Genomic DNA, 24,022 nt, shown 5'->3' with positions numbered 1-24,022 from the left:
TTCACATTTCGAAGCTGAGACCTTCTAACCAATAGCATATGAAATCCCCCAATCAAGCTCAGACATGGTGTAAACATATCCAAGCCCAAACAATCTGCTGACCTTCAGTAGAGACTACATATACTGTATACCTGCCTCAGAGAATGCATCACCAATTGAACTTGACTTGACACAGAGTCTTGTGGACATCCCTCCTCCAGGGATCCTTGTAGTGCTGACTGGCTCTGTAGGTCAGTACTGTTTACCTGACAAACAAAATCTTTTCAGGAGATAAATTACTGGCATTTAAGTAACATCTCTTTCAAACCAAATGATGCTCTTTAGCCTTGTTCAAGAGTGGAGAGGCAGGAAATCAATAGGGTAACATCAAGAGATCAGTTCAGTAATGAGGCAACAGAAGTGTGAAATCGGAGAAAGAGAGCTAATGAGAGATAATCAGTGTGTGTGTGTGTGTGTGTGTGTTACATGGTGGTGGAGGTGGATTGAAATTGGGCTGTCAAGGTCATGATGGAAGGGGCTTTCTGTTTTTGTTTGTGTGGAGGGGATGTTACCATAGAATCTCTGATGTTACTGTGCACTAAATGTGCTATTAGTGTACAATTAGAAGTTCACAGAACTCTTTAAAAGAGTGTATCTCTGGCTGTTAATAACCAAATACCCCACTATTTTAAGTTGTTGGTTTTGGGCTAATGGAAATACTAACTATGGGCAAAGGTTAAACATGTTACTAAATTGGTACAAATATCAATCAATTCACTTTCATTTACACGTTAAGCTAAGATAGCACCAAACACACAAAACAGCTAAAGAAAATATGTCCCTGTTGATGTTTGTCTGTGGTAATGGTCAGTGGGGTCACTCTTCTCCATCCTGGGGGACCTGAGGGATAGAGCAGCCTGTGCCCAGCATGGGGTCCGTGTGCCCAGGAGGGCCAGGCCTGACCCCCAGCAGTCAGAGGTGATCAGAGGGACAGCTCTGATCGAAGTTGATAATGAGGTGAAGTCCTTCTGCTGCCTGCCTGCTCCTCTGCCCCCACATGTCCAAAATCTGCGCAGACACTCAATAAAGTGCTGACCGGACGCCTCCTCCCTGTCACTAGAACATTGTGTGCGGTATTGATCCCGGGGACACTGGGTGCTCGTGCTGACAAGTGACACGCGGGGGGCTCAATGGAGCACACACTGGGGCAACAATGGGCTGTGAACACACCACAAGTTGGGCTTTTTTTTTTTGTTTCGATTTTTTGTTTTTCCGATAAAACAGCTGTTCCGAGAAAAAAAGGGAAATCTTCAGCAGAGCACCTGTCAGAAAAATGGCCGTGGAGGTGAACTTGACCAGAGATGACCAGCACATGGCAGAAGGACGAGAGGACAAGAATAATGCTGACCATGAAAACTACGATATCCAGAGAGCAGAAGCCTTTACAAACCAACCATATGTTGCATCTCGCAAACATACTGTAGGTCCAAAATAAAAATACACAATAGAAACCCATTTTTTTTCTCTAAATTTTTCATCTCCATGTTGGAAATTGTATTCTTACAGAGTATGACAAGTAAACCACAAAGGACCTACACAGATATGCATATTGAGTCATTTAACATTGTTTAATAGAAAAAGAAAAACATACAAAACAATCTAGTGACATATGTACAATGTTGCGTGCAGGCTCCATATTTCACACAAAAATCATCCCGTTGGTTTGATGACCTTTATACTGTATATACTGATGATATCTGAAGTTATTGTTTCTCTAAAAGATTCAGTGATGGCTACGGTGGCAGGCAGGTATATGTTCTACCTACGTGAGGTTAGGACAAACCATAGTGAGTTCAGTATCAGCGTCTTTGTCATGCATTTCAAAGGGCTTGGTGAGCCTCAGAATCTTTTTTTAACTACACAAGAAGAAAGGTGCTGTTCCTTCAGCTACTTAACACTGTGTATTCCAATTAACAGTCTTCTCTAAATAAGCATGACTAATAGAATATCCGAATTGTAATAATAATAATAATAATAATAATAATAATAATAATAAAAGTAATACTACTTAGTTTCAAGTCTTTTGCCATTCATCAACTATGAACCACCAACGACACATTCCACCATGTAAACAATCGTTTAAAGAAGAAGTACTATTTGTAGTACAAACAAAAGTTAAATGACCCTGTAAGTGCATTTATAGCAGACTATAATGGGCAGTTGTCTGTGAATGCGCACAAAAAGTAATAAACATAATGGGATCAAAACAAAACAAAGAAGCAAAAAAGTAAAATAAACAAAACAAACAAACAAAAAAAAGAAAACTAAACAAGACGTGCCTGCATCCTAGCGTGTTTGAACAGCTATGTAGCTAGCTGCGGTGGCATGGGTGTACATGATTAATCTCACACGGTCGGCTCTAGACTACCCGGGGCTTTAACAGTAGGAACCTTCATAGTGCAACTCGGCTCCGACAACTCAGCCTTCCAAAAGGATACACCACCATTGGGGCCTCCTCCTCGAGCCCCTTACGAAAGCCTGGAGCTGCGCCAAACTCCCAAATATACACATCTACAAGAGGTCCATTAGAACACAGGCCAACAGTGCATTTTGACGGCTATGGGGCATCCTTTCTTTTACTTCTCTCTTTCATTTCTCTCTCTTTTTGTCTCTCTCTCTCTCTCATTTCCCTTCAGTGTTCAGTCTTTCTCTCCTGATGCGGTGACAAGTAGGAGCAGAAAGATGTCAAAGGTCATCTCTTGACCTTGGCGTCCTCTTTGATCTTCCACATCATGAGCTCCATGCAGGCGCAGGCGTCCTCACTGGAGTCGTGACCCTCAACTGCAGTCACAGATGAAGGGACAAGTCAGGGACAAGTGATTTTATATCATACTACACACAGGCCTGCTCATATGCACTACATGCTCAAGTCAACTATCAAGCTGTGAATTAGTATACTAACCACTGCCTCCTTTGACTGTCATGTCAATTGAAGATGAGGTGCATTTAGTTTATTATATCATTGTATCGATTATATGACTAAATAGTATTTAGTCATATAATCTCACCAACATAGGCTGAGAATCATGCTCTATTCATTATTACCTCTTCCTATGACTGACCAGGTTTACCCCCCTACACCCACCAGGACGAGTTAAAGGAGGGTTTAGGAACACAACATCCACACTCTACCTGTTGTCACCAAAGTCATATGTACATTAGCTCTTACAGCAAACAGACAGAAATTGAACAATAATTGATTTCTGAATAATTTTGTTCAACTGCACTGACACAACACTGTTGGAACGTAGACCAAAGCTGTTGTTTAATAGCCCTCATATTTAGCACATAGCCAGCTGAATCCTGAAATATGCTTTAACTGCATCTATAACTGTCAAAGAGGTAAACATATTAAGTAATCCAAGTGAGCTTGAGGGCCTCACCGTTGTCCTGTATGATGCGTTTGAGGTAGTCTGCCATCAGGTTCCTCAGGGCGCGTTTGTAGGGCAAGCCTAAGCGGTGGGGGAATACTATGGCTGTGTCCACTACAGTACTGTGCACCAGCTGCAAAACAGGAACAAGCCATTTAGTCAAATCAAGCTTGCACCCACAAGACAGCTTTTCTGGATGGGCCATTGTATAAAAACAAAAACATGTATATATAATGATCAACTGTACTAGGATTATAATAATAATCTAATAATAATACATTTTATTTAAAGCGCCTTTCATGACACCCAAGGTCACTTCACAAACAAAAAGGTTGTTAAAATTATAGTCATCTCATAAAATGAAAATAAAAATAAAAGTAAAAGTATTTTAGATTATGTACCATGTATGTACAGCATTTTTAAAATGTAAAGAGACAGTAATATAGGACCAATCCTCCAGAGTAATTCAGATGTGAGTGTATGATATACATTTGGTACATACAGTATATGGGATACAATATATTGACGATCTTGCATTTCCCCTAAAATTATAACTGTTTCTCTGTATAATTTACAGCCATTTTTTGCCAAATACAACTTACAACCCCAAATCAGAAAAAGTTGGGACGTTATGTAAAATGCAAATAAAAACAGAATGTGATGTATACAAATCTTATAAACCCATATTTAGGTGCAAATAGACAACATATCAAATGTTGAAAATTACTATTTCATGGAAAATATATGTTCATTTTGAATTTGATGCCAGCAACATGTTTAAAAAAAAAAAGGTTGGGACGGGGGCATGTTTACCACTGTGCTGCTTCACCTCTTCATTTAGCAACATTCTGAAAATGTTTAGGAACTGAGGAGACCAGTTGCTAGAGTTTTAAGAATGAAATGTTGTCCTATTCCTGCTGATATTGGATTTCAGTTGCTCAACTGTATGGGGTATTCTTCATCATGTTTTTCATTCTATGATGCACCTAATTTGACAGGTCTGGACTCCAGACAGGCCATTTTGGCACCTGGGCCCTGTAACTTGAAAATCAAATGTAAATTAACGTGTACGCATGGTTTACTACGAACTCGTAAATCATAACGATCCGGGTGTAACTGAAACTTGCCGAAAGTCACATGTAAGATGTACAGAACTTAAACTGTAAATGTTATATAGAGATAATATAGAGAATCAGCATCCATTTCCCCCTGACAACGACGTTATCAGAGGTTTACCTGAGCCCATACAATGATTTATATTGAATAAACAGCTACGGTTTTAATGCAGTACTATCTGATGGCCATCAAATATTGTTTTTTAGCCTAGTCCCTTGTTTGCAAAGATTTCTCTGGATTCTCTGAATATTGTAATGATATTATGTACTGTAGATGATTAACTCCCCAAATAGTACATTTCATAAAAAGCATTATAATTATATTGTGTCATCATTTGTCCATACACATTTACACAAAGTGATCCCAGAGTCTTTATGGGATGCTCTTTTTCATACCCAATCATGTTGCCAGATTCCCTAATTAGTTGCAAAATATTCCTCCTTTTGTTTTCTTTATCATTACACAACTTTTCCAGAATTTTCTTGGCCCCGTCCCAACTTTTTTTGAAACGTGTTGCTGGTAACAAATTTAAAATGAACATATATTTTCAATGAAATAGTGATATATGTCCTTTTCAACAACATATGATATATTGTCTGCATCCTTTTTGCAACTAAATATGAGTTTACAGATTTGTTACACTAGAACATGTCTAATTCAGCCAGTGCTGTGCTGTGGTGTGGAGGTTCACCTTGAGGGCCGTGAGGTCACTCTCCAAGCTGTGTCCAATCAGGATGGAGTCAGCGCTGAACATGCTGAGCAGCACGGCCTGCACGTCTCTCATGGTGATGGAGCAACTCTCCAGATCCTCCTCCGTCACACCCGAGAACCTGGAGTCACAGATTTAGGTTAAAACACACACACACACACACACACACACACACACACACACACACACAAACACACACACACACACACACACACAGTAAAAAATGAGGGACAGAGAGAAAGAGAGAAAGAAAGAAAGAGAGACAGATACACAGCACAGAGAGAGAGAAAGAAAGAAATGTGTCTTGCATAATAGATAAAAGTTTCAAGCATCACGCCATCCCCTTGCGAGAATCACGCCTTGAGGGTTCGGACCTTGTGTTGTAGTCCACCACTTTGCTCTCGGGCTTGACAAATGTGTCATAGATGACCTTCAGCTCCGAGTTGATGACCGTCACGCGGGTCAGCTCCAGGCCTTGCTTGGTGTAACACTGAGGACAGAGAAAAGAGGAGACATGAGGAAAGGCACCACCCGCAAGTTTGAGAGCCTTTTCACGATCCCTCTGGACACTGGGCATGTTAGCTCCACACTACAGAGGTAACATGGGGTCTCTCTGACCAATTACTCACCATCTCACAGTCCAGGGCAAACACCCCAGCATCTCCATCCGGTGGCAGAGGCTTGTTGAAGGTCTTGACGTATCCCTCTACCGCCTCCTTGCGCCCATCCTGCACGTGTTGCTGTAAATAAATAGTAAACACACAATAAACAAACAAGAAGTGATGGGAAGAACATATTCATTAATCCACACAAAAACTACAGTGTGACATACATTTACATTCAACCACTATTCACTATTGGAAGCGTCATAGTCAATCACCCTCAACCTCAAACATATCATCGATAACCTCCAATAACATAGCGACTATTTTTGAAAGTGCCCCCTAGTGTCAGAAACAGAGAGAGAAAAAGAGAGAAAGAAAGAGAGAGAGAACGAGAGAGAATATTTAAGAGAGTCTCTATGTACTCAGTCTACAGTTGTTAAAGTCTAGACTCTCAACAGTCTAAGAATTTTCGCACTTTCTGATTGGCTTGTGGTAATCCAACTAATACATTATTAGGATTGTTTGTTTCTATGGACTTAAGAAAGAGACATCTTGCCAGAAATTCCACCTTTCTGTCATGAATTCCGACTAAAATGGCCGTTGTGCAAGGCTTTGTCAACTTCTTGGAAGTTCTGACCTCATTGGAATGCAGGGAATGACGTGGTAATACTGCTGACACTTCCTCTCACGGAGCACCTTCCCTTCCCTAAAGACTGATACTGCAGCCACAGATGTAGATACTGCGTTTGATGTCTGATACAACACATGCCACTCTGTGTGCACTGCATACTTTAGCTCATCAAATTTACATCCACTAATTGTGTAACACCTCCAAACTAAAACCCATTTTGGACTTACAACACTAAAAGGACAAACCAAAAGTGCAGCATTTCTAAAATACCTCATGCCTTCTATGCCGCTTCTTTCTTTATAGCTTATCTTTTTTGCAGCACCTTTAGAACATCAATATGACAGACTGAGGAGCAATTTTATGTGCTCAACAAAAAGCACAGGTGAGAGTTTCTGACAGAACCCCGTAGAGATTACCTTTGCCACCTGGCATCCAAGTGAGCCCACAGCACCTGAGCAGCAGTTATAATGTGTCTCCCAGCCACCAGACACTGCAAGCAAAGACCATTAGAGCATAAAACACAAATCGCCCAAAGGATTCTGTCCTCAGGCCTGCTTTATGAAACATCCTGCACAGGATGCCATTCACTTGTACTGTGGTAGACATTTTAAGACGATCCCTACATTGAATGTGTTGGACATCACATATAGAATTATTATGTATATGGTTTACATACAGTGTATTGCGTTTAGGAAGAATTGACGTTCTTCTTTTGTATTGAGTCTCCCACTATTACAAGATACATTTCTGTACATTCCACTTGCTCTCTCCATGAATGGCTCTCTAATAAAGATCATGCAACAGCCATTAGAATAGTGAAGGAATTCCCTGAGTCAGACAAGTGACTATGTGATACGCATTGCCTATGCTTCTGCAGAGAATAGTGCTGACATATAATTAATATCATGTGATGTAGCCTCCAACAACAGGGAAGATGCATATGTGGCATTTTGCTTGAGTTGTCTATTCTCTCTGCGGAAACTACAGCATGACAATCATGGGTTTTGTCATATGTCTGTATGTAATGGTTTTGCCGGGAAACAATGTAATTGAACCTGGATAAGATTGGGCCTCGCCCCAGAGAACTTTGGATTTTCTGCTGGAACTTTGTTGATGGTAACATTTCCCCATCTCCGATCGTGATTAAAGATGGTACCTCTTTACACTCCTGCTTGTGTTGCCTTAAGGTTAAGATTTTTTACCAAAGTATTCATGCCTAATGTAAACATTACAATTAAAAGGTGCTAAATCTATGCTACATACTTGCTTTGCCTTGCTGGCTTCATTATAGTGACTCACTAGTGCCTTTTGTGGTAGAAAGTGTATGAGAGAGGAATGGACCGGGACTAGCTGCTAAATTATAGGCATTTCTGTATTTACATCAAAATAGTTATTGCTTCACATTTTGTTTTTAGTTTATTTATGAATAAGCATTCTCACATATAGTGCCTAAAATGAACTAATCAGGTGTGTAAAATAAAGATAAACAAGATGAAATAACAGCAGTTTGAAAGCCCGGTCACTCCCCACAACTGCCCCCAGGCCAACCCACCCCACCATCTCCCCGGGTGACCTCTGACCTCGGTAGCGGCGCAGGCGGCCCCAGTGGTGGCTGCACTCCTCCTTGCGCACACAACTGCCGTTGACGTTGATCTTGTACTCGGCCCCACAGCGGCAGCACACCTTAGAGAAAGCTGGAAGAGGCAGGGCAGCTCATCAGTAGCTGTGGCAACTGCCATGTAAAGTAGAGACAAACGGAGAGCCTGATTGGGCATGTTTTCATACGCGTGTGCAGGGATGAGGGAGTAAGCGACCAAGTGAATGAGAGACAGACTGACTATATGAGTGCGTGCAGGAGTGAGAGAGACAAAGACATCGAAACGGAGAATATTTATGTGTGTGTGTGTGTGTGTGTGTGTGTGTGTGTGTGTGTGTGTGTGTGTGTGTGTGTGTTCATGCAAGAGTCAGTGAAAGAGTATGTGAGGAGGATAGAATATGTGTGCAGAAGAAGTGGCAGAGAGAAAGCCAGAAGGTGTGTGTGTGTGTGTATGTATGCATGCATGCATGTATGTATGTATGTATGTATGCATGCATGCATGTATGTATGTATGCATGTATGTATGTATGTATGTATGTATGTATGTATGTATGTATGTATGTATGTATGTATGTATGTATTTGTGTGTGTTGGTCCTCACGATCTAGGTTCTTCTTCTCCGGGGCGTTGTGGATGATGATGTGGCCTGGGCGGTCAGGGTTGGGTCTGGGGTAGCCGTGCTCCTGTAGCTGTTCTTCAGTCATGAGGTACTCCTTCAGCTTGGCATACAGACACGCACCTGTGGAGCAGCATGCCACAGACACACACACACACACACACGGTTTACATACCTGCTTAAAGCCCCGTCCACCATAACTATAAGGACTACTGCAACTGGAACCAATGACCGGGAAAGTCTCTCTTCATGTTCATGAATGTGATGCCTGATATTCTATAGATTCTGATTGTCTGACAGCGCTTCTATCATTCACAAAATCGCTCTGAAAACTATATAGTTTTCCATGTTGTTGTCGCTATAGTATGCAGTGTGTACATTGTTGTTTATATTAGCTAAAGCAATACTTTAGTTAGTTTGCTGTCGTTTTTCACTGTTAGCGTTACAGTTATCTCTGCCAGTGTGAACAGGCATTAACCCTTTGGTTTTTCTGCTAGCCATTCCAGAATTTACATTAGTTGACAAGTCAGAGGAATCAAAACGGAATCTACTTTCTAAGGATGCGGTTAGTCACCTCGGAGTTCCAACTCCTGCTGTTTGCCCATCCTGTTGACGGTGAAGCTAGTCTTGGCTGCCATGCGGCCCCCCAGCATCTTCTCATGAGACTGAATCTTCTGGCTGGCGCTCGCCGCTTGATACTCTGGAGAACAGCAGCGATGGGTGGGGTGGGTTAGAGGGGAAATAAGTCTGACCTTTGGGTTGTTTGGAAAGCCATGACATGATGCACATGTTGGGTGCGCCAACAGCTAATACATAATACAAAATATGAGCTTAGCAATACAAAATGTGAGCTTAGCGGGATTACGTAATTGGATTTCAGTGTTTTGAATCAAAGTTTGAGGAACAGGGTGTTTTGATGTGTGTGTGTGTGTGTGTGTGTGTGAGAGACGTACTGGGCGGGTTTGAGGCAGGCAAAGTGCTTTTGCTGCGTAGCTTCTTCAGCGTGTTGACGGCCACATTCAGGTAGATGTTCTTACTGCTGCTGCGGTCGTACACCACCTGCTCCTCATCCAGCGCCTGCAAGGAAGCACAGACTGCATGCTCACAGCGTCCAATCCCATCACAGCATTTACATCCAGTCAAATGCTTTGATCCAAATCCACTAACAGTAATGTACAGGTATACATATTTTTCATCTGTGTGTGCACCCTGAGTAACCATTTTTCCGTACTTTACTGCAGCTGAGCAGGAAGCTCTCTCTCTCACACACACACAATAAGAAAAACAGAAACATACACACTCCTTTGCTCCATCTGTTGAAATACAGCTACACATGAACAAACACTTGCATTTGCTCGCTGACACACACACACACACACACACACACACACGCGTGTGCGCGCTTGTATGTGCATTGTGCACGCACATACACACGCACGCACGCACGCCCCTTGTGAGTCTGTTGGGCAGGGAGGCGCTCACCATCTGGAAGGCTGCGGGCTCCGAGGGGCAGACCTTTAGGCACTCGTCAATGAAGAGGTTGAGGTAGCGCTGGCGGACTCCGGTGGGGACTTTGGCTCCAAACTCGGTGGGGATGACCGGCCGCTTCATTGATGAACTCTGAGGAGAGGGAGAGGAGAATAATTTGGGGGCATCCGGTGGGGCCATGATAACATTAGGGCCACCTCAAAGGTGGGGAGAGGGGAAACAGTCAGAGGGGCCCCTGTTGCTACATGTGCCCCATCCCCATCCTAACAGCAGCATCCATACATCTACTTAGCAGCCTAATCTCAGTCAATGTACGATTTATTGGGTGATGTGATGTGTGGCTATTTGATTGACTGAAAACCTACATTGATTCTCTAGTTATGTTGGAGGAGAGGGACAGACTCATTTAAATATATTGATATTTGCCAATTATCCAATCAATCTGCATTGAGATGCTAAAAATTTTATAAATTTGATTTGTTTGTATTTTTAATCCAAACATGGGCAATATCTGTTGCTTACACAACCTACAATAGATCACTGTCAAGCTATATAAACTAGTATATATATATAACAAACCAAAACTCATCACAGGCCTTCTTATTAATATACTGTACATTACCAAGGTTTATACATTGATTTTGCAAAATTTCTTCAGCTATGACATCAATACACTGGGGCAGGCTATACATGGGAATGCATTTCTTCTCTTCATTCCTCTTAATGATTAAAGCTCAATTCGATTTTTATTCATTGGGCTATTGGCCACTGCAGTTAATACACAGGTATGGTTAATAAATGGTTTTGTTTTTTTATTTGTATAAAACACTCTCCTGCAGTTTATAGATGGATAGATAATACATCTTATTAATAAGATAATACTTTATTGTCATAAGTCTATTTTTTTTTTTGCGTCCATTTCATAGTAGTAGCTCTATTGTAAAAAAGGACAGACATGTAACACTAATGGGAAAAAGTTCAAGTACAAACATACATATAATTTCTCCATAACCACATAAATGATATACACAAATGCGGCTAATACACAGGAAATTACTGCACTGAACTAAACAACTCAAGAACTGTGATGAAGCTGAATCATGAGTATATCCCCACCCTATCCACCTCTGTCCACATCACTGCCCTCTACTGGCAAAGACATAGGGCAGATAATCAGGGAAGTGTTCCTCCCTGGCTGCGCAGTTAATTGTGTTAATTTTGTCACCTATTTTTAATTTAGTCTTAGTCTTAGTCTTGTGATGAAATGTCCTTTTTAGTCTTTGTCATATTTAGTCATTCAAATATCATTTTTGTTAGTCTAGTTTTAGTCAAAAGAAAACTACAGGTATCTTAGTCTTAGTCAGTTTTAGTCAAAACATTTTAGTCTTTTTTCATAACAAATTATTTCTGATTACCATTTCAGTCAAATAGTGTTTCACACATCTCAATTTTCCAACAATATTGTGTGTCCACAGGGCTACTCGTCTGATATAATTACTCATTCAGATTTTTTTGTCAGTCAGTATGTTTACATGCACAGGTACTGTAAGTCGACCTACAGTTATAGCTCGGCTGGGATTTGACCATAGACAGTAAAAGATTTGACTGGACCACTGTCATGATCTTCGTAAACCAGTGTTTCTCAGTGTGGTCCGGGGACCGCTGGTGGTCCGCACGCGATCCCAAGGGGTCCGCAAGCTAATATAGCCTACTGCTGAAGTATGTCTATTTTTTATTTATTTTTTTAGCTAGATGGTCCATGCGTTTCTTTTTATTGGTTAAGTTAAGTTTACTCCGCCACGCTAGATGGTGATATGCGCCCAAACGCAACACATTCTCCTAACTCTCCATCTAAGCTAACTTGCTAGCGAACTTTGCATCATCAGTGTAACTAGTTAAATAGTTGACATTACTTGCTGAAAATTTTCGTATGGACATTCTGGGGGATGTTAATTTTATAAGAGAAGCTTCAACTTCTGGGTATGTAGCATTGTGGCATAAAGCTTAGTTAGCTTGCTAACCCTGGCAGAAATCTCCAGTGTTCTTGTTCTATGTAGTTTCGTGTTGCCGCCACAGGGTTGCAGCAACAGTAATTTTAAAAACGTATTTTGAAAACGTAACAGCTAGATATTCTCCTTCTCATTTTATAGACGAAAATGAAGAGAGATTTTATCTTAGTTTTTATTTCATGCAAAACATTTTAGTCTTGTCTTTTTTCGTCAACAATAATGCATCTTAAGATAGTATTAGTCAGTGTTTCAGGACATTAGTGCAGTTTCGTCATCGTCTCGTCTTAGTCATGAATAAAAAGGTTGTTGACGAACATATTTCCTCGCGTCTCGTCTGATGAAATTAATCCTACTGCGCAGAGACATGGGGCAAATAATCGGGGAAGTGTTCCTCCTCGACCGCTCTACCAAACAGAACCAGAAAATAGTATCCTTCTTTGATTTAAAGCAAAAATGGCTGCCACTGACCTTCATGGTGGGGGTGTGGGCCACTCTCTTCTGCATGCTGGTGGACATGGTCTTAGAGAGGATGCCTGCAGAGGTGTGGGCCTTTACAGAGGGCAGCTCGGGGGTCGCTCTGGTGGGGGACAACACTCGCGAGCCACTCCTTTTAGCTTCGGATGAAGCTGAAGTAGAAAGGCGGAGAAAGAGTCTCTTGACAACTGACCAGGAGCTCCAGCTCTCAACAACAAGTCAGCACAGGTGCAAAGTTCACGTTTCCAGCATCTGGTTTAATATTTCACTCATGATAACATCATCAAGTTCATCTCCCTTTTAAATTTAAAAGCTTTAGCACCCACAATTAAAGACTAAAGACTACTAATATAGAGGCAGAAATACCTGTCTATACTACATAGCATTAAAACTCAAGAATGCTATATTGCCATCCTTAACTATTGGAATATCACACACTCTAGTAATATGGTGTAGTCAGGCACACTGCATTGCTTTTCATACCTTTAAGAGAAAGTGCGGAGGGGTTAGGCCGATGGGCCACTCTCTTCTTTTCCCCAGAGATAGAGGTGGAGGAGCTGGACAAGGAGTAGGAGGAGGACGCGGCGGTGGCGGCTTTCACCACGACGGCTAGCTGCTCAGCCTGCTGCTGCGCCATCTGCATACGCTGGTAGCACATCTCCTGCGCTGTTGGCCTCCGGTACGGCCTGACCACCGATGCCCGAGACGACTCGGCCTGCACAGAGAAGTCCCACAGAGAGAGGTCCATGTTACGTTAGTGCTGGTCTCTAAGGAAACAGGTTCTATTTTAAACAGCAAAAACAAGAAATTGCACCTTCATTTAAAAAAAAAACCCCAACATGTATAAAAGACTCACGCTTCCTTTGGCTGCAAAATGTGAGACTCGCTTCTTCTGTCCAGGAATGACTGTTGATAAAGTGCTGTCGGAAGCATCATGGTCTGCTGGCTCCTTGGTTGACTGTGAAGACAAAACAATGAGGGGAAAAGGTCCCACTTCTCAGTTTAGTAATGGGGCCACATGGCAGCTGCCTCTGAAGGCATCCGGTGGACCCACATGTTATCAGAGACACATCTGTGCCAGTGTCAGATGCTGAGGGAAGCTAAATCAAAAACCCTCAGTACAATGCTACTACTTCTCCTGTGTACTGCACCATTTTGGATGACATTACGACGAGTTGTTTTCAACCTGTAGGGCAGGGGGGGTGGAAGCATCTGATAAAGAAAGATACACATAATGCAAATGGAAAAGTATAAAGTTGCCATTAATGGTCTCTTCCCCTTTTTGTCAGTGTGTACGTGTTAAAAAGGCCTTACAGAGATTTGACTTTAAAATGGTATTTAAAATCTGACTTCAATATTAGTATCAATTCACCTATAGGTACACTTGCACCATTGTTCAGGTACTTAGAACTTAAAAGTTGACTGATACTTAGCAGACGCTTTTATCCAAGGCGACACAAACTCGCAATGGTGGGAATCGAAACCCGAGTCGACCGATTGTCAGTCAGTTACGTTACCGCTGCTCCACCATGCCTGCAGAATTTAAGGCAAGGCTGGTTGTAACAAGGATTTGGGAGTTCTACAGTGGATTTAGACTGTCTCGATCATTTCTGTCTCTTCATGTTATCCCTAGTTACACTGGTCACTTCCAACTCTGAATGTGGTCTCCGACTTTGTTACATTCTTCCATTAACAGCATATAAATGCCTCACTGGAATACTTAATAAGAATGTTTGAAGTATAATATCTCCTATTGAACCACTCATTTTAGAAAATTAAATACATTTCTACTATTAATGTTTTTGTAAAACCCCTAAAACTTAATACTGGATTTAATCAATATTTGAACATCCTGCTCTGTAAGATGAAAATACATTTCTACTACGAATGTTTCTGTAAAACAACTCAAACTTTTTGCACAATGCTGGATTGAACACGCTGACCTGTAAACTAAAGTGATTAAATATGGGTTAAATGTAACACTGGCAGTACCTGTTTGGCTTGCCTCCCTTTGTCCTCAGTTTTTACGTCTTTGGACTCATTAAAGATCCGCAGGCACTCCTCCAGGGGGTCGGGGTCAGAGTCATAGTCCACATCCTGTAGGTTTGAGTAGTCCACACCTCCATCATCAACATCTTCGTTATCACTCCGGTCATCTTCCTCTCCGATCTCCTCCTCAGAGAACGAGCGCCTGAGGTCAACTGCGTCCTTCTTGCTGCTCAACAGGCCTTTCCGCCTGTGTGCAGCAGCTGACTTCCTCACAATGATCTCCTCCTCATCCTCCTCATCTTCATCATCATCATCTTCGTCGTCTTCCTCCTTCTGCCTGGCGTCCTCTCCGCTCTCATCTCCAAACAGATCGACGTGACTCAGTGACCGCTGTTTCTGCCTGCCCACCTTGGCTTCTTTGCCGCCTGACGACGAGCCACTTTTCCTACTCTTGTCTTTGCTGACCGACACACTCCCTTGGCTCGATTTGGTTTTGTCCTTCTCCTTCCCGGCCGAGTGAAGCTTGCCGTTTTTCTGATCCTTATATTTGGACAAGTCCCTTTCGTGGGTCTTCTCTGGCTTGTGCTTTTTGACCTCGCTGCTCCTCTCCTTCTCCTTGTGACTCGACTCACCTTTGACCTTCTCAGGTCTCCTGCTCTTGCCGTCAGTACTCTTCTCCTCCTTCCTGCTCTTGTGTGCCACCTTGTCTTTCAGTCTGTTTTTATCATCAGTCCTCTCAGTCTTGTTGATGCTCTCCGAGCTCAGTTTCTTCTTTTTATCGCTGCTGGAGCTCCCCGTCCTCACCTTCTCACCACTGCTTTTTCCGCTGGGCCGCTTCTCTTCTCTTCTCGTATCTCCATTCTTACTGCTCTTCTTTTGACTGTCCCTGTCTTTGGATTTCTTTTCAGGAACTTTCTCTCGGGACCGTTCCCGATCCAGGCTCTCCTCTGGGTCCCCTGAGTCCCCCTGCGAGGAAACTTCCTCTGGCTTGGAATTCTGGCTCCTCTGTTGCTTCAGAACCCTCGAGGAGGGAGCGGCGTCGCCCTTCTCCTCCGAGCTCCTCCGAGTAGCATCCTCAGCTGAGGCACTGGCATTCTTCCGTCGCTGCAGGTGGCTGAGCAACATCGGCCGGTACTCCGTCCCAGAGCTCTCCTCGTCTGACTCTGCGAAATAGGCAGAGTACTTCTGACTGTCCACCACCGGCTGCTGCGGTCGCTGTTTTTTAACTGTAGGCACATACTCCTCATCTATAGATTGCTTCCTCTTACTTGTAGGCGGAAACGCCTTCTTAGTCTCTGCATCAGTAGTGAGTGCCCTCTGGTACTTGTTTTTGCTGGCCAGTTTGGCAGAAAAGTTGGATAGAGGGTCATATTCCATGTCAGTGAGGGGTTTGGATTTGTCAAGTGTGTACTTGTTCTTGACAGATGTGGATCTCTTGGGGCTAGAGGGAAGATTTGAGGTGCGGGAGGTTGGACTGAAAAGTAAGGACTTTTTCGACGATGTTTTACTAACAGCTGTGGGTACGTACTCCAGAGAACTGCTATGATTTTCCTCACTTTCTGAGTCCAAAGGGGATTTGGATGCATCAAGCGTGTATTTGCACTTTGCAGAAGAGGAACTCTGAGGGCTGGAGGGAAGTTTGGAGGCGTGGGAAGTCGGACTGAAAAGTAAAGACTTTTTCGCTGACGTTTTGCTGACAGCCGTGGGTACGTACTCCATTGAACTGCCATGGTTATCCTCACTTTCTGAGTCCAAGACGTATTTATTGGAGCGAGGGGTGGGGCTGTAATCAGTCCCTTGTGTCATCTGATAACTCCCCGGGTCATAACCCTGATGAGAGGCAACAGGGACAGGCTTTTTCCGTTTGGGTCCCACAGTGGAGGAGCTTGACGAAGGCTCATATTCCTGGTCCCCGATATGTGAGAGTTTCCTCCTCTCTTTCTCCACCTCACACTGAACAGCCTCAATAGCGCGATTGACCAATTCAAGTTCAATGGCGCCCACGTCCATAGGAGAACCTGGTCGCCGCTTGGTCTCAGGTTCCTCATTGCGATGGTCTTCTGGCCGCACTACCTCGGGACTGAATGGGTCATAACACTCTTCTGCAAAAAACATAAACATACATGCAAAATAGTAAGCGTTATAGCACGAAGTGCAGTTGAAAATCAATTGGTTGTGGCTAGACAGTAGTTAAATCGGAATTAAAACACACCAGGAACGCCTTTTGTTCAACGTTCAATATGTCACCAATATTTTCGTCTGCCGAAAAACATTTTGGTTCGCTTGCAGTAAGAATTAAAAGCTCTGCAGCAGTAACCATTAGCTAACTGCTTGTAGTACTCGCAGTGCAATAGTCGCTTAGAACAGAAGACTGCAGCTGTCGCGTGCATGTATTTGTTTACAGAGGGAAAATGGAAATCACCATTTGTACTTGAAGAGAGTTCTTTAGTTTTTCTGACTTCAAACGCTCCATAGGAAGTTCTTCTCTGGTTGCTGTGTCTGAAGTGACAGTACGGTCGGTTGCACCCATTTTTGACGATCTTCCCGTTATAGCTCTCGCTGTAAAACGGGCAATCAATCCCACGGAAAAACCCGGTGGATCTCAACATAGTCACCCAAACTCTCTAGCATTCCCATGTAATTCAGGTCAAATCAACACAAGTTACACTTCTTTATTGAATAAATGTACACCTGTCTCTAGATGAACCTTTCTTTTGCCACTTTCCTTCTCAATAGGAACAACAAGCGTCCGCACGACGCCATCTTTTATTGTTCAACTAAAAAAAAAAAAACATGCACCAAAGGCCCAGGCGTCGCACAATATTGACGTCATGAGAACGCCTGATATATGCCTGTGCGCATTCCCGGCGTTACTCCCTGGTTATCTCATTTTATTTGTTACGGTATTAAATAGATGCAGGTAATCCTTATTGTTTTACACCTTATTCTTAAGTTTGTATAAACGACTAGGCCTACATCGCGATGACTTAGCCTACAATTGTAGACGTATAGCTTTACAACTGTTTGCAGATTGGGGGGGTGGGGGTGGGACGGGCTCACCTTTCTCTCTCTCTCTCTCTCTCTATATATATATATATATATATAAATAAAAATAGACCTACCGCACCTCGATTCAGAAGGGTTGCACTAAATAGATGCTACGATGTGTAGGCCTATGTATTTGCCTTAACATAGCACTTAAGGCCATGATTTCATTCATTTGTATCGACGAGGTAGGCTTAGGGCCTATATAGCCCATGTTGAACTTCATTGGATAATTTATACACAAAGTAAAGACACGTCTGTTTAAAACCCTTTATTAAAAGCAGTAATTGTGAGACAGACAGCAACATCAAGTATTTTCACACGTCCAAATAATGGCTCTTAGGCCTGCACATTCAAAGACATCAGCTCTTGTGACCTTCCAGACGTATACAAGTTAGACGTTCAAAGTCACACATAAAAATTCCATATAGGTTACTAACAATCAGACCTGAAGACTTTTTTGCTGCATTGGCCAACATGTTTCAACCCACAGCCTTCAGGACTTAACGTTCAAAACTGAGATAGGACAACCAGGCCAGGATGTTTTACTTTACCTGTAAATATTTCCTGTGGGAAAAGTGTTTTTTTATTATTATTATTATTATTATTTATTAATAATAATAATAATAATAATAATAATAATAATAACAACAACAACAACAATAGCACCATGTGTTAAGGACATGAGGTCACTGGTTTGAATGCAACCAAGCCCTGAAGACCCGGGGCCTGTACTACGAAGGGAGCTTAACCTACCCAGATGTAACCCAGGGTTACTTTGTTAAACCGGGGTTGACAAAACCTGGTTATCTTAAGTGGTGTTAATCGGTACTACGACGCTGATTATGAAGTTGATTTGTTGAGCCGAGGTTAACCTAATTGGAGTTTGTGCGCGTTCACATAAAAGGGGCGGGTTGCAGCGCAAGTCACCACTTTCAATGACGCGATCACCTTATTTTACAGATGAGGAATGCACAATTATTATGCCAAGTTATGAGGAATTAAAACTCACTCTACGACAAAAATCAAATACGTCGGCAGTGAACAAAGCAAGGCAAGGCTGTTGGCAACGTATTGCAGATTGGGTAGCTTAAATGCCTAAAAGTAAAGTTTTATTTCCATATGTTCTTCAAATATGTGTTACTGAGGATTAATAGCTTGCGGAATGTCTGAAATTAGTTGAAATAATTAAATTGCCTATTTTGAGTTAATGGAAATGCCTACAGATGCAACACAATTTAGAAGTGGGCATATAGATTACAGTAATAGGATAATTTAATGTTTAAGTAGCCCCCATTGACTGATTTAGTGTATGCCTAATCCTGTAAACATTTCAGATGCAACACCATTGCAAACGCACATGGCAGCAGGTGAAAATGAAACACACACATTATTCATACTAGGTTTATATAGCCTAGTTATAGCTTGCATTAATATTTCTTAAAAGTTGGCCATCGCAAATAATAGTGGAAGGCCGATTGTGGAAGGGGTTGAGGGAGGCATTCGGTCGGATTCTGGTGCTGTGGAAATGTGTAGCCTTTGTGTGCAGGGTAGGCTACAGTAATATGACATTCAATTCAACAAGTTTGTTAAAATGGTGATTTTAATTTATTAGGCCTAGGCTATGTCCGATTTATTTTAGGCTATTCTTGCTCAGATGTTCAGCATACTGTAGGCTAGGCTAGGCCTATGTCCGATTTATTTTCGGACATACATTCTTGCTCAGATGTTCAGCATCACCGATTAGATGGAAAACATGAATGTCCACGTAAGGGCATTGCTATGACGGGTGACATTAGAGCCTTCTGCCTAGAGATCATCTGACAAAGATAACGAATTCTATATCTTCATAGAGTATATATATATATATATATATATATATATATATATATATATATATATATATATATATATATATGGCGGTCTCTAAAACCCCTCAAAGAGATCACCTCACGATTTGCGCTCCGATGTCGGGGATCATCCAGGTACGCCGACATAGTCTCGAATTGTTAGTGGAGGGGTGGTAGCCTACTTATAAAGGGTGTGGTTAACGGAAACCTCGGGTTAACCAAGAACATAACCTGCTCGGAGCAGGTTTGAGATGCAGCGTAAATTGCCATGGCAGCATACCTCGGTTAAAACCTATCCACCTTTCGTAGTATGGGTTAATCGGGAACTTAGGCCACACGTGATCAAGTTACTCTCGAAGTTACCCAGATAAGCCAGTAACCCCGCTTCGTAGTACAGGCCCCAGGGGGTAGCCTATCCAAGTACGTGGTTTAGTGACATACGTGAGTAACTTAAGTGGTAAATCTCCTAATAGAAGAGCTGTATGGCTTCATTATTCTAACAAAACGATGTCATAGGGCTCTTCTTGTAGGAGGTTTACACTTACGGAGTTAACCCTCCCTAGGTTTGTCACTACTTGGAATAGGCTTACCCCCCAGGTTGTTGGTGGAAACCAGGTAGATAAAACATGTAGGCTCTTCCAAGTCCTTACATGTCCTCCTGGGAGTGCCTTGATTAGTCCATTTCACAATTTCCGGATACGTTGAACTCAGGTAAATGTTACCGGTAGGCCATCCTGCGTTCCTGTAAACAGTTGTAAAAGAGTGATTGCTACAATGATTTAGACTACACCTTCGAACCTAACTATGGTAAACTTAAAAGTTTGGGGAAAGCTATGCATTTGTAACGAATCTGTTGACAGCAAGACACAGTCGGCAGGTAGCCTACCTTTGAAGATTCAGCAGATTTATTAGGCGACATCTTGTGAAATGGGCATCTATGACTCCCCCCCTCTTTCTTTAAACATAGCCTTATAGCCTAGGCCTTCATCCTATTTTGTTCAGTCGCCGGTTTCAACTCGTTGAAACATAAGCTAGTTATATTAAAATGAAAATAACGGTAGTAGGCTATAGGCATATCTAAAGACGCCCAATTAAACAGCTTCATAACAAGGATCGAATTTGTTTAGCCTACTGATGGACTCACATTGCACACTTTTAAGAAGTTGTAACTCACCTTACATCCTAAAGTTTCTGTGTAAAAGAAGCTTCAAGAACGAAATCGAATGCTTTTATGAGCTTCACATTAAGGACACTATGAGGCCTGTGTTTGTCAATTAACTATGTAAATTATATTAATTATTGTTAATTGCTGCAAGCTAGCACGTAGCATATTCCAGGCCAAACGGTGGCGGTAATACCAAAAAATGGTTGCAAACCGTCATGAAGTCGAAGAAGAAGAACAAGAAGAAGCGGGGTGGGTGTGGGACCAGAGAATGTCTACTCCGCTTTTTCTGACAGCATTTTTCTGAGATCTGACTCCTTTTCATCTGAGTCTGAGACATGACTGTGTAATTCCGTAAACTTGACCGCGGTTTTCCTGAGACCTGATGCCTTTTCATCTGATGTCTGACACCTGACTCTGACAGCTGAATGTCCACCGTAGCCAAGGCTCAAGCAGTGATGAGAAATTGTATGCCAAGTGTCAGCCCCTAAGCCCATTGCCTACATTTGTGGTCGTTTAATGTCTAATGTCAGAGTAATTACATTCCAAAACGTACCTTAATAATACTCCACAATTTATAAAGGAATGACACAATATATCAGATGGATTACACGAATAATTGACAAGGAAGTACAAGATTATTCGATGGTCGCTTCTTTTCTAATAAATGTAATGGGCTACATTACATATTTCAAGCCACTAGATGGCGGCATTTCACTGCACTTCGGGCCTTTTTGGATGGAAAAACAAAGAGTAAAATGGCGTCATCTGGTGGCTTTTTAAACTTAGTTCATTGCGGAGGTTACAGTTTCTGGAGCCACATACTAAAAGGAAAGAAAGTGTATCTAACCTGCACTCACAAGGTATCAACTTTCACTCTCCCATTGTTAAATAGTAGGCTACTCATTTGGCATCTGAATGAATCCCAAGTAGTGTTCACTATGGACTTCACACATATTCTTATCCAATAGTTTAAAAGTTTTGTTTTGCCTAACTGACAAAATATATGCTGCTGTTGTTATGAATGCTTTTATTCCATGATATTAAATCCACTCTTGTGATTTTTTTGGAACCCCCGGCCCCAGACACCAGTTCAGACACCACTGTTGATGCCTCGGACAACAACCAGAATGAACCGCTGATTGCAGAATCGACTTTTTGTGACCCAGACTTTGAGTCATCCAGCACCAGCACGTCAGATGGAAGCACGCAAAGGCCCCCTGCAAAGTGCAGCAGGAAATCTCAGAATGATTCGCTGACAGAGACATTGATGGGCCTGATGCTCACAATAGAGGCAGCGCTTGAGAGAATGTCTGCAAAGGAGAGACCGGACTTCATTGCAGTGGTCTGCCAAAGCATAGAACACAATGGAGTCACGTTGGTGCCACCACATCTCCTGCCTCGATTGGAGAAGAGTTCAGAGTTCAGAACCTCATTTTTAATTTATTTAAGGAGCACAACCTGGAGCACCACCTGGACACACGCATGAGTCTTAAAGGGACACCAGGCAAGCCTGATGCTTTTTCTCTATGAAACTCCCCCTCGCTCGGTCTGAAGCTTTTTTTCCTTTTCTTTGCATCTTCCGTCAAGGGTTTTCGCTGCTTTTTCGCCGGATCTGCCATTATACACACGTTTGCAACAATCACTAGCGTTTCGCTAGTCTGCCTCTGTGCTGTGGATGCAGGATGTAAACTGATCCTGCTTCGGTCGGCGGGTACGATAAAGGCAACGTTTTCGTGTTAATTAATCATCTTCGTAAGTCGGTATATGGTTAAATGACTCATTACAGGGTGAATGAAGACTCTCTCGCCTGCCCCTATTGCCTGTAGGAAGAATATCCCGCTTGCAAGTTCAGTGTATCGTACCCGCCGACCTTCAGTATCACAAAGTCTTAGACATCGCAAGAAGCAGGATCAGTTTACATCCTGCATCCACAGCACAGAGGCAGGCTAACGAAACGCTAGCGATTGTTGCAAACGTGTGCATAATGGCAAAGCCGGCGAAGAAGCAGCGGAAACCCTTGACGGAAGATGCAAAGAAAAGCAAAAGAACTTCAGACCAAGCGAGGGCTCGTACACGTATCGACATGTACAGACGCTAGGGGGAGTTTCGTAGAGAAAAAGCATCAGGCTTGCCTGGTGTCCCTTTAAGGTAGTCATTGATCAGTTCCTTTGTTTTTGATGTGTTCAGGATCAGGGATTAGAAACGGTTCAAAAAACACAATTTTTGGATGAAAGTAACCGAAAACGGGAACAAAACCAATTTCTCTTGTTCCGGATCAATTTTAGATAACCGGTTAATAGCGGTATTTCGTTCCGATTAACCTTTCTTTGAATATTATTCAAAAGTCCATAGGCTTAGAAAGTCACCACACAGCAAGACCCCTGATGAAATTAGTCAGATTTTATGAATCAGTGTCTCCCCTGTATAATAGGATACACCTACTAGTTGATAAAAAGGATTTTCATATGCAACACTATCTGCATTCAGCCTTTTCCATTTTCAGTCCCACTTCAGGATCAGGTTGTTGTCCGAACACCACACTGCCAGTCTTCGGACCTCTTTCCTGTAGGTTGTCGTCCGCATTCTTAATGATGGTGATGGTGGAGTGGGTGGGGGTACAGGTGTATGTATAAAGGGTGTAGAGGAGGGGACTTGGCACACAGGGAGCAAGTGCTGAGAGTGTGTGGGGGAGAGAGGTATCGTATGTATGGGCCTATAATGGTCTGGAGTCGCTTTGTCAGGAAGTCCTTGATCCACTGGCATATAGATTGAGCAAGTCCTATGAGTGAGTTTGGTAACCAGTCTGTTAAGAATAGAGTTGAAGGCAGAGCTAAAGTCTATGAAGAGCATCCTTACATAGCTCCCCTGGTGTTCAAGATGGGACAGTGCATTGTGAAGAGCTGTGGAGAATTAGTGTGGTAGGTAGGATTTGAGGCTGGCTTTTAATGTGAGTGCCACTGAGTGGTAGTTGTTCATGCTACTGATGGCAGGTTTTTCTGGCAGAAGGCATGGTGGGACGATGGATTTGAATAGGGATAAGTTGAAGATTTTTGTGGGGACCTCCGAGTGCTGGTCTGCACAATCTTTTAGGAACCTTCCGTGACACCATCCGGGCCCGCATCTTTCCTTGGGTTCACAGTTCTGAGCACACGCCTCACCTCATACTCCTGCACAATGAGGGTGTGGCTGTTGTTTTCAGCTGTTGAGGGTGTGATCGATGACCTCAACGTTTATTCCAAAGCGTGCAAAGAAACAATTAAGCGTCTCTACCAGTGAGGCGTCACTGTGAGCAGCTGTTGCTTTTGTAATTGGTGATCT

General features: G+C 42.5%; 1 protein-coding gene and 1 long non-coding RNA gene across 2 annotated transcripts; both read right to left on the bottom strand.

Annotated features, from left to right (window-relative positions):
• Window positions 1-1,588: 1,588 nt before the first annotated feature.
• Window positions 1,589-17,408, bottom strand: rexo1 (REX1, RNA exonuclease 1 homolog). Its single transcript, XM_042057321.1, has 16 exons — window positions 17,067-17,408; window positions 14,648-16,746; window positions 13,512-13,613; window positions 13,139-13,370; window positions 12,650-12,807; window positions 10,167-10,304; window positions 9,638-9,761; window positions 9,259-9,384; window positions 8,670-8,807; window positions 8,052-8,165; window positions 6,888-6,961; window positions 5,865-5,975; window positions 5,610-5,725; window positions 5,218-5,356; window positions 3,423-3,543; window positions 1,589-2,820 (listed from the first exon to the last, which is right to left on the bottom strand). Exons 1-16 carry the CDS (start codon window positions 17,251-17,253, stop codon window positions 2,732-2,734), a joined length of 4,068 nt encoding a protein of 1,355 aa, XP_041913255.1. The 5' UTR covers window positions 17,254-17,408; the 3' UTR covers window positions 1,589-2,731.
• Window positions 17,409-17,986: 578 nt separating this feature from the next.
• On the bottom strand, window positions 17,987-20,905 carry LOC121677947. Its single transcript, XR_006021113.1, has 3 exons — window positions 20,426-20,905; window positions 20,190-20,281; window positions 17,987-18,256 (listed from the first exon to the last, which is right to left on the bottom strand). It is a non-coding gene; the product is annotated as an uncharacterized LOC121677947 (long non-coding RNA).
• Window positions 20,906-24,022: the final 3,117 nt, after the last annotated feature.

Source organism: Alosa sapidissima, chromosome 12 (assembly GCF_018492685.1).
Source record: "Alosa sapidissima isolate fAloSap1 chromosome 12, fAloSap1.pri, whole genome shotgun sequence".
NCBI lineage: Eukaryota > Metazoa > Chordata > Actinopteri > Clupeiformes > Clupeidae > Alosa > Alosa sapidissima.
The sequence above is the reverse complement of the archived record's forward strand: the minus strand, read 5'-3'. Positions and strand labels throughout refer to the sequence as shown.